This window comes from Falco peregrinus, chromosome 10 (assembly GCF_023634155.1).
Source record: "Falco peregrinus isolate bFalPer1 chromosome 10, bFalPer1.pri, whole genome shotgun sequence".
NCBI lineage: Eukaryota > Metazoa > Chordata > Aves > Falconiformes > Falconidae > Falco > Falco peregrinus.
The window spans coordinates 23,548,721-23,559,300 of record NC_073730.1 but is presented as its reverse complement, the minus strand read 5'-3'; the positions used below and the strand labels follow the sequence as shown (position 1 = coordinate 23,559,300).

Genomic DNA, 10,580 nt, shown 5'->3' with positions numbered 1-10,580 from the left:
GAAGCGCGATAGGCCCCGCCCCAGAAAGGGCGGGATTTCCGGGAGAAGGGAGGGCGGTGCCGAGTTATCATTGGCCGACTCCGCGCCCCAGCCCGGAAGCGGGCGCAGGGGCCCCGCGTGGCGGTCTTGACCCGCAACCCCTTGGCGCCATGGCAACAGCCTTCAGTAGCGACGGGGAGGCCGCGCTGCGGCGGGAGCTGGGCCCGACGGCGGCGCCGCCGCCGCGAGGAGACCTTGACAGCTTCTACGAGACGGACCGGGCCGCCGCCTTCGTGCGGGATGGCGGGTTCCGCAAGGTGAGCGGGGCCGGGGGCCGCAGCGGGGCCGGGAGCTACGGGCCGCCCCTCCCTGGTGCCTCACCCCCTCTCCCCCCCCCCCCGCCCCCCAGGTCGCCCTCCAGTTCCCCGACGAGCTTCTGGCGGACGCGGCGGCGTTGGCGGCCCGGATGGAGGAGGCGACCGGGGCCGAGATGTACGTCCTAGGAGACACCACGTACGGCAGGTTGGTGTGCGGGCATGTCCCGAGGTTTCTGCACGGGCAGTAATGGAGCTACCCGTCCCCAGCCTGGTAGGGCCGAGGGATGGAGCTGCTCAGGCAAGGGATAGTAGTGCCATGGAGAAGGAAGAGCTCTATGGGGTAGAGCTTGTCTGACATAGGGTCCTCCCCACAGCTGCTGTGTGGATGAAGTGGCCGCCGAGCACGTAGGTGCTGAGGCGGTGCTGCACTACGGCCCAGCCTGCCTCAGCCCCTGCAGAAAGCTCCCGGTGCTGCATATCTTCGGGCGGCAGCCCCTGGACATCGGGCATTGCACAAAGACCTTCCGGGACCTCTACCCTGACCGGCAGAGCCATGTGGTGGTGCTAAGCGATGTGGTCTATGCCCATGCAATGGGTGAGTGCTCTGCGGCAGGGAGGGGGTCTCTGGTGCTGCTCTGAGCTCTGCAGAGCTGCCAGGAGGAGAGTAGGCAGGCACTCCCCAGACACTGTCAGCCTTGACTTCTGTCTTCTCCTCTCCCCTAATCTGCTGCCCCACCTTCTGTGGGCACATTTCATTCTCACTCTTCTCTCCCTTCAGGTGAGCTGGAGCAGGAGTTGTGCCCTGAGTACCCCAACGTCATCTTTTCTAGAGTGGTGTGTGGGGACCCTCCTGGTCCCGCACTACCTGGAGAGGAGCGGCGGTTTGGTCGCCAGTTCCTGGTGGAGGCACCAGGAGGGCTGCAGGACTGTGCCATGTTCTATGTGGGAGCCGAGGGCCTGGCCCTCACCAGCTTCATGCTGACCTGGAACCGTTGCCCCTTCAGCTCCTTTGATCCTACCACCGGCTGTGGCCGCCACGAGACTCTCAATGTCAACCGGGCCCTGATGCGACGCCTCTACCTGGTGGAGCGGGCCCGGGACGCCCACGTGGTGGGCATCCTGGTGGGCACCCTTGGCGTGGCGGGCTACCTGGCTGTGCTGCAACACCTCCGGGAGCTTCTGCGCCGGGCTGGCAAGCGCAGCTACACACTGGCTGTGGGGAAGCCAAACCCTGCCAAACTGGCCAACTTCCTGGAGGTGGATATCTTTGTCCTGGTGGCCTGTGCTCAGAACTCCCTGCTGGACTCCAGCGACTTCTACCGGCCCATTGTGACGCCCTATGAGCTGGAGCTGGCCTGTAACCCAGCCCGCGAATGGACAGGGAACTACCTCACTGATTTCCGAGACCTGCTGCCAGGTAATAGCTAGAAACTAGCTGCCCAGCACCCTCCCAGGGCATGTCCTGTTAAGCTCCCTTACCCGGAGGTCACAGTTGTCTCAGCTCTGTGCCAGTTGGAGGATAGATAGGAGTATCAGACTAATGTTACTATTTCCCAACAGGTGCCTGCGCACATGTTGAACTCCCACCGGCCATCCCTGCAGCAGAAGCTATTCCTGACATCTCGTTGATCACAGGGGAGATGCGTGCCACCCACCTCTGCGAGCCCCCAGCCTCCCAGCTGCCCCCTAGCACTACCCTGGCCTGCAGGGACCAGACACGGGCCCTTGCAGAGATCAGCCCTGCTGGTTTGTGATTTGGTTTTGTGGTGGGGATGAGCCCTGGTGCAGGGGAGGTGCCGCCTCCCTGCTTCCAGTAACAATTCCCAATTCCCTTTCTCTTTCCTTCCAGCCTCCTTCCTGGAGTCCCGCAGCTGGCGGGGTCTGGAGCAGCGGCTGGGGCAGATGCCCATCTCCAAGGCTACGCAGGGCCGACGGGGGATTGCCATTGCCTATGAGGATGAGGGACGCGAGCAACCCTGATTCAGCAGCAGCATCGGCACCTAGCCCGAAACAGGGCCATGTGGGTGCCCAAGCATTGCCAGCCAACAAGTGTTGGAGCTGTGAGGGTCTCTCAAGGGTCTGGACCTGCCACCAACTGGCCTTGCGTTGGATGCAGCTTTGGGTCAGTAGTACTGTGGTGGGAGAGCAGGTGTGTGTGTGTTCGGGGATGCCTGGGGCTTACAGCCAGGGCAGCAGCAGGGCCAGGAGAGGTGCTTGGCCTGGACCAGCCTCTGAAGGTTCCCCAGTCCAGGGCAGTTTTGGCCCTACATGCAAAAGTTAGAGCTTTGCACAAGCTGACAGTCTGAGGACTTGAGGCTTTTGTGGGCTACTGTTACTAACTAAAGCTGAATGGAAAAGGACTTGTAATGAATCATCTTCTAGAATAAAACATGGGCTGAGGAGCACAGACAGGGCTGACACCAGGTGTGCCAGAGTGAAAACGCAGCTCATGATGCCTGCTTGGGGAGCACAGCTCTGTGTGTCAGCTGAAACCAGCCTGAGAGAACAGAAGACTAGAACCAGGACCCCCAGAAATGAAAGCATGGTTGCAGGCTGGGCAGAGGGACTAAGGCAAGTGGGAGAGGGCTCTGGGCGTGAGCAAGCCCCTTACCTGCTCTAATGAGCAGCACTGTGGCACACCCCCCCTGTGCTGCAGGGAGGACCCTGCATTTGGTGGGGGTGGAGTCTGGCCCCTCTCATGTGGGGTAGGACTGTTTCTTCTCTGTGACCTGCTCTGTGCTGGGCAAGGACGGCGTGGTGAGCAAGGGGGACTGTTTTTTGCCATCCCTCCTGAAGCCAGGACAGGAGGCTTTGAGGCCTCCCAACCTTGTTTTAAGCCCCTCTGCTTGGCTTTTCCTCTGAGCCAAGGTGCAGGCAGTCCAGGCACTGCAATAACGAAAGCCACAACATAGAAATATTCTTAATATAATTAGGTGCAGGGCCTCCCCCCTCCCAACCACACACATACAAATGAGCAGGGGGCAAGCCACCCTGCCCAGCCAGCCACTGCCGTGGGCACAGGGGCAGCCTCCCCGCCGTGGGGCACAGGCACCCACGGGGAAGTTCTGGGGAAGGGCTGGTAGCCCAGGTGCAGGGCAGCCTGTGCTGGGGCAGTCCTGCCCAGGCTTCCCCCGCTGCCACCTCCTGCAGCCGGCACTCCTGTCCCCTGTGAGGGGGGAGCATGCTGGGGGAAACAAAGATGCTGACACCGAGATGTGGCCACCAAATCTAGCTGAGGAGCGTCCCGAGTGGGTTAATTCTAGGTGGAGGGTTATTCTATGAGCCGTACTGCAGCAGGGCGGGGAGGATGGGGGCTTCCTTGCAGGGAAGAGCTGGTCCGGGCAAATTGTCCGCGGTCCTGGCCAGGTGCTCAGTAGTCTGCTGTGTATTCTGTGCCATGCAGCCCTCGGCACAGCAGGGTAAACTCCTTCACCATCTCCTTCACTCGCCGCTTGTTCACACGCTCTCTGCTAAGACAGGGAGGGGACAAACATGAAGCAGGAGGGACACATCAGGCTATGCAGGATGGGTCATTCCCATCACACATGGGGCACAGCCACAGCAAGCAGTGCACGAACCTGAGGATCTGCTGGCTGAAGGTCTCCTTCTGCTCAGGGCTGACGCGGGCTGAGGGGAAGCCATCCTGCTGCATGGCCTCCTTGATCCAGACACTCAGGTAGCTGAAGCAGTGCTTGTTCAAGGCAAAGAGGATTTCTGCAAAGTGATCCATGAGGCTGCGGGAAGCTTGGCCACCGATGCCCTGCCACAGAGCAGACAGACCCTGCTGAGCCCCCGGTGTCGCTGTGCCTGCACCTGCCCAAACTGGTGGGCTGTGCCCCCAGTTCTGCAGGGGTGCTGCTCAGCAATAGAGCCTAAAGCTGCCCGATGCACCCGTGGTGCTGGCATCTCACCTCCAGCACTGCCTGCAGCAGCACTTTGCCATTCTCATGCACGACCTGTCCCACCGGGGCGATCTCTCCACAGCGGGGCAGCAACTCGGTCTGAAACACAGAGCCCGGCCAGCTCAGTGCCAGAGCAGGCTCCACACTGCAGCGCTCTTGCCCAACCTGCAGCCCCACTCCCGCCCTCCCAGCTCTCAGTGGGCTGCACGATGCCACAATACTCACAAAAAAGCCACAGGATGCTTTGACTGTTGGGGCCTCAGGAAACTTGAGGGAAAGAACACCTGCAGGCAGAAATCACTCAAGTTAGCAGCCAAAACCCCCACGTGTCATCCTAAATCAGCCCTGTGGTCCCCAGCCCCTGGTTGGTCTGTGCCTGGCTCTGCAGGAGCAAGCTGGCTTCTCTGCAAAGCAGTTCAGAGCCCGTGCCCGTGCCCGTGGTACTCACCACACTGAAACACTGCTTTGACATCCAGGTTGCTACACAGGAAGAGGTCCGGCTTCCTTTTCAGAGCCTGCAAGGCACACAGACAGGCAGCATAAACCCAGCGCTGCAGAGGCAGCCAGGAAGCCTCCAAGGAACCCAGTGCCCCAGACAGCCTCTGCCTGGACGCACACTTACCTGGGCACACTCACGGTAAACAGCAGATTCAGAGAGTACAGCAGGAAACCATCACTTCCCCCACCCCCCCACCCCCAAGAAAATGTCCACCAGCCACGCAGTTTGCTACATTCAGGGACCACCGACCCCAGGACCTGAGGAGAGATGCCACAGCAGTGTACACACGAATGCTTTGGTCCCAGAGACGGGACAGGGGACTCCTGTCCCTCCAGAGTAGGCCAGGCAGTGGTAGCACTCCCAGGACAAGGACAGCCATGCCAGGCTCAGCAGAGACTGGTCACTTGTGTGCTTTGCTCCTCTCCTCCTGAAGATGTTGGCATCCCTGGGGTCACAGCAAGTGGTTCACACCATAACCCCAGACTGGACTAGCAGCTTGCACTGCTTGGGCTCCAGGACACAGATGGCGATGAGACACCAACATTGTTTGGCAGTTCCTGAGCAGCAAACCTGTGGTCAGAAAAGCTTTGGGTTTTTTCTGCCACACAGCAATCCCACCAGCCTCTGTGGGGGTCAGCCACTGCTGCTGGGGACACGTGGAGCTATGGCACCTCGTGCAGTGGCTTGGTCCCTCCTGTGCTGGCACCGGGCAGTTAACTGGAGAGAAATGTTTCAGCCTGCACCTTCCACTCCACGGGAAGAATTTCTGCCCTGCCACAGTGAGCCCTGCTATGTAAGGTGACCACATCCGTGCCCTGACCACCATGCCACCATGCCCACTGCTGTGGGCCAGTACTGGGGATGGCAGCCATGCCTCCTGCCCCGCTGTCACTGTGACACAGGGGAACAACAGCCACAGCACTGGAGTGGCCCCGCTTTGTGCCTGGAGCTTGGACAGCAGGACACCAGGGCAGGCAGCCTTTGTGCTGAGCTGAGTGCAAGGCCACTGCTACCCTCCAAGTCTGCTCCTGGGGATGAAAAGAGGGACAGCTTTCAGCTGGCAGCGCCCAGGATGCATGGCCATCTGCCCACAGCCATGGTCTCTACTTGGAGCAAAATCGGACTCATTTCCCACCTCTTCTTCTCCAGGGAAAGCCCACAGCCATCTGCCCAGTGCAGAGAAGCAGCTGAGGAGCAGGTTTCAGGGTCACCCCATCTCCCTTCTGACCCTTTGTATCACACGCTGCAAGAGATGACTCAGGTCTGGGCACCAAAGGCATCGCTGTGCCAGATGGAGCTGGCACAATCGCAGGGACCTGCTTTCCTGCTAGATACAAGCAAAGACCTTCACAGGGGCGATCAGAGGCCATGTTATACCTGTGTGTATATACAGACTGTGTGCATCATCCCTCCTGATGAGCTAGCACCAACATCAGAAGGCTAGCTAGTAGGTGGGCAATGGTTTAGAAACACACCCCACCCATCGTGGCTGATGTCATCTAGTTGGCCCCACACCGGACAAATTCTTGCAAAAGACTTTGTAGTTTTAGCCATGGGAGACTACCACTGGGGCCCCGGCGTGGGCTCCAGAGCAGCAACTATGAGCCTCTCCCACAGCAGCATGCTGCTCAAGGGCAGCTGGCTCCTGCAATACCACCCAGCTGCAGGTTTCTCTACCCTGCCCATCCAAGGAACTGTTTTTAACCCGAGTCCTGCACGCTGCAAGACTGTTCAGCTGGCACAAGGTTCTTCCAACATGCTCACATTGCCACCTACCTGCAGGGTGCTCCTCCCAGCCAAACCAGACCCACGGCAGGCAGAGCCCCGTAAGCTCTCCTGCAGACTCACTGCGGCATCTGCTCCTCAATCAGTGCCATGGGGGAAAACGTGCCAGTATTGGGAGGGCTCCTTCCTAAAGGACACCTTCACCAAGCAACCGCAGAGTGCAAGCCCAATCCGGGCACACATGCAGAGGTGCTTTCTAGCCCCATGAGATGGCACCTTGTGGAGTTTCTCCCATTAGCAAGCTGCACCAGGTAGAGCCAGGGGCTGCTTCCCGGCACCTGGAATCATGCTCCAGCTCTGGGGCCTCTTACTGCCAGTCTGTCCTCCCTGTCTCCTGCCAGAGCAGCTCTGCCCGCATGTTCTGGGATGGGGACAGGTCTTCAAATGCTTTCAATCATCCTCCCACATCCTCTGCTGCAGCAGCCACTGCAGAGGTAGGCACTGGCTCTCCGTCGAGGGCTGCCCTGCAGCCTGGCACAGAAAGGATGTCGGGTTCTTCTCCAAGAGAGCTGGGAGACCCACCACACAGGTCTTCAAAGCAGGCTCCTCTTCTGCACCCAGCTCTTCAGAGGCAGGCATTGAAGGACACCAGACCCCACTCCTCCAGCAGACAGGGGACAGTGGTGGGCTACACGGCCAGTTCCTGCAGCTCTCCAGAACATGCAGATCAAACCCTTGTGCCTGGCACCACCGTCTCTTCCCAGACCACATGTCTGGCAGAGCAGAGCAGACCCTCCAGCTTTGGAAAGGGCACATGAGCTTGGTCAGGCACCAGAGCCAGGGAGGAGCAGTCAGCCCTGCCTGCCAGGGAGAGGGGATGCTGAGCCCATGTCCTCCACAGGGCTCTATGGCTGGAGCAGGTGTGGTGGAGAGATCAAGGACTGCTGCATGCAGCCTGGACCAGGCCAAGAAGTGAAGGAGGTGGGGGACAGCACTGGCTGTACCATCACAGAAGGTCACTCCTGCGTCTTCTGCCCAGTGAGGCCCCAATTGCCCAGTCTGCCCCAGGGCTCCCCGTCAGGGGAGGTCACCACAGTGCTCCCAAGGTCCATGCTGGCATGGAACCCTGCCAGGGTGGATGGATGTGCCTGCAGTCACAGTGGGGAGGCAGGCTGGAGACCCGCAAAATCCTACCTGCAACTGGGAGCATACACATGAGTGGTACCCACTGGCCAGGGAGCGGGTGAGAGCTCCCAGACACCAGAACCTGCTTGATTTTGCTGATGCAGACCCAGGTATGAGCCCCAGCCACCACAGCCATGTGGTCCTGGGCACAGGTGCTCCAGCTGCGTGGGTGGCAAGAAGCCCCATAGCCCTCCAGGCGGGATGCTCACCTCAGGCACATCAGCAGTGATGCTCCGCACCATCCCCAGCACGCAGCAGAGGCAGGAGGGGAGCAGCTGAGGACAGATCTCACTGCAAAGGGTGTTGGCACCACTCTGTGCAGCCTTACAGCAGACCGGTTATTTTCTGCTTAGGTTTGAGTAGTAACAGTAACTCCAGAGTCTCTGGCATCTGTAAGACATTTGGTTTAAGCCAGCATGCTCTTGTGATCAGCCAGCCATTGTCAAGAGTGGATTGCCAGTTAATGGTGGCAAGATGATGAGCCGCACCAACTGAGCGGTCCCACAGACTGCAACCAAGCGCAGATAAATACACTGCAAAGTCAACTGAAATCCTGTCACACAGAGAGATGGCTCCCTGTGAGCTGGTGACAGCTGATGTGCAGCTATCAGGAGGCGGGAGCTTCTTCTGAGTTACCAGAAGGTAGGAAAGTACTTGCTGGCAGAGGGAGAGGACAAAAGCACTGTCTGCAAGGAGAAACCAGAGGAATCTGAAACAGGGAAGATGGTATTTCCACCAAGGTGATCCATCACAGGAGCAGACGGTCTGGGAAGTGGGAAAGGCTCCACCTTGACACACTCTTGGGTCCAAACTCACTCCTGCTCTGGGAGATGCATTACTTTGTCAAGGGCTCCACAGATGGAGCAGGCTGGGATGAAAGTACAGCCCCCACCACGTGATAATTGGATCTGAAGAGATCCAATTTCTCTCTGACTTTAATCCTTGGATCTTCAAATGCTCAACAGCATCACCACAGAGCATGGTCCTCTGGAAGGGGACAGGCTGGACCCACCTCTGCCATCAGCTCTTGAAGTCCTGGGAGCAAGGAGCCAAGCGGGAATGGCAAGGCTGTTTCTTGATGGATTTCAAAGCACCCCGTCAACTCATCAGTCTTGGGGAGAGGGGCAGGCCAAGGAAGAGGAGGAAACCTTGAAACAAGTCCTGTGTGTAAGGACAGAGGACGGGGATGGGATCCTTTGGTCTCTGTGGGGTTGCTGGACTAAAATGTCCAGGAAAACACCAAGTCTTGAGTGGATGGTGGTGGGCTGGCAGCATGATGTCAGATACCTCGCAGTGATTCAAGATGGAGCAGCCATGGAGATAGGAGCCTCTGAGCTGCTCCTGCAGCAGGGTCTCCGGCACACTGGAGCCCAGGCCAGCTGCCAGCACACCACCCCAGCACTGCCGGCAGATCCTGTGCAAGAGGGCAGTGTGTAACAGCTTCCCAGCAGCTGGGCTGGGTGGTGGTTGCTCTCACCGCACACCTCATGGAAGTGCAGCATGGCTGCACTTTTGTCTCCAAAAGAGCACAAATGTGCCAGGTCCAGACATGGAGAAGGACCCTAAGCCAGAGAGAAACTTGGCACTTCCCAAAGAAACAACAAATAGCCTTGGAAGAGTCTCTCAGGGTCACCTAATGTCCCATCCCCTGGCAGGATCACCTCTACCTGCCCTCCAAGAGCAACAGGTTTCTTAAGTCCTTCCAAGCCCTTCAAACGACAGCAGCTCCCCGGGTGACTCCCCCATGCTCTTAGAGAGATCTTCTACTGCCTGACCTGGATCCTTTTCCATGATTTCTTTTAACTGTTTGTCCCACTCGACGAGAACAGAAAAGGGGTTTTTATCTACGACCAGGACATTACCTTTTACACACTCCAAGACCCAATGCAGCTCCTCAGGCTCCCATCAGCCTTTCCTCCTCACCATGTGTACAAGGTGGTCATCTTCCCAGATGTTTTTTTTCTCTGTGCTCTCCAGTTTGTATCTACAGAAATGTGCCCAAACTGGGCACAGTTGTTTAGCTGAGGTCCCGCCACTGAGTGGCTGGGGAGGACACCTCCATGAACCTCACGCACAGAACCCATCTACCATCCTCCCATCACGTTTGAAACCCTTGTTAAAAGGTCACAGCTTCCAAAACCAGCGCTGGCAAAAGCTGTGAATGCTTTCTGATAATCTCAATTATGTTCAATCTTTCAAGATGAAAAGTAAGGAAGAAAATGCTGCAATATGGCTTGTTAGATGTGACGGGTCTCAGTGGGATCTGGGCATCAAGGTGAGACCCATGAGGAGCAGACCCTGCCCGGGGGGTGCGGTACAGTCCCGTCGCCTGCTCCATCCCACAAGACCCATGTGTGGGCTGAGCAGCTGTCAGAGGGGGCTGGCAGCTTAGCGCCTGCACGTGTCAGACACCCCTCCCGGGCTGCCGGCAAGGGCAGGATGGTCACAGCTCTGGCAGCTGCCTGGATGGGTGTTCCTGCACAGCCACCGGGCCAGCACGTTAGAGGTCTCGCCATTACAGAAACGAAGCAGAAAGTGACTCTGCCAGGCCCCTCCTTGCCATTGAGGAGGGGTACCCTGTGGCTACGTGCCAGGGGACACGTCTCCAACAGAGGCGCTGAGTGCATCAAGAACATCAGGGCATCTCCCTCATGGGCCACAGCGGGCTGAGGAGCACTCTGGGCTCCTGCTGCTGATATACACACACAGCTCTGGCCCTGTCTGTCCACCACCAGCGGTGACACGAGTGCCAGCCCCACAAGCCAGTCCGTGGCCCTTACCACGTCAACGCAAATTTTCCCCACACATCACTGAGCCGACAGCATGGGAGTGCTCCCGGGCTGCAGGCGCAGGAGTTGCCACCAGCCTGAGAGGCTGCTGGGGCAGGAGGCAGCGTGGCACCCTGGCAGGTCCGGACACCATCACAAGCACATTGCTCAGAGCCGAACCCTGGCAGCTGCCTGCTACCAGGGC

At 58.6% G+C, this 10,580-nt stretch overlaps 2 protein-coding genes across 4 annotated transcripts in view; one reads left to right on the top strand and one right to left on the bottom strand.

The window, feature by feature from the left end:
• Nucleotides 1-86: 86 nt before the first annotated feature.
• On the top strand, nt 87-2,703 carry DPH2 (diphthamide biosynthesis 2). Its single transcript, XM_055815377.1, has 6 exons — nt 87-296; nt 389-501; nt 671-891; nt 1,075-1,713; nt 1,857-2,042; nt 2,146-2,703. Exons 1-6 carry the CDS (start codon nt 150-152, stop codon nt 2,274-2,276), a joined length of 1,437 nt encoding a protein of 478 aa, XP_055671352.1. The 5' UTR covers nt 87-149; the 3' UTR covers nt 2,277-2,703.
• A 502-nt stretch (nt 2,704-3,205) lies between these two features.
• The window catches only part of IPO13 (importin 13), a 32,214-nt gene continuing 24,839 nt past the window's right edge, over nt 3,206-10,580 (bottom strand). Inside the window, exons 16-20 of one of the 3 annotated variants that reach the window (XM_055815375.1) lie at nt 4,647-4,713; nt 4,424-4,482; nt 4,208-4,297; nt 3,875-4,056; nt 3,206-3,766 (exon numbers count right to left, since the gene is read on the bottom strand). In XM_055815375.1, the coding sequence (XP_055671350.1) occupies nt 3,667-3,766; nt 3,875-4,056; nt 4,208-4,297; nt 4,424-4,482; nt 4,647-4,713 (498 nt within the window). In that variant the 3' untranslated portion in view covers nt 3,206-3,666. Of the gene's footprint in view, nt 3,767-3,874; nt 4,057-4,207; nt 4,298-4,423; nt 4,483-4,646; nt 4,714-10,580 lie in introns of those variants that run through there. The other 2 variants (XM_055815376.1, XR_008749018.1) reach the window with 2 other exon arrangements.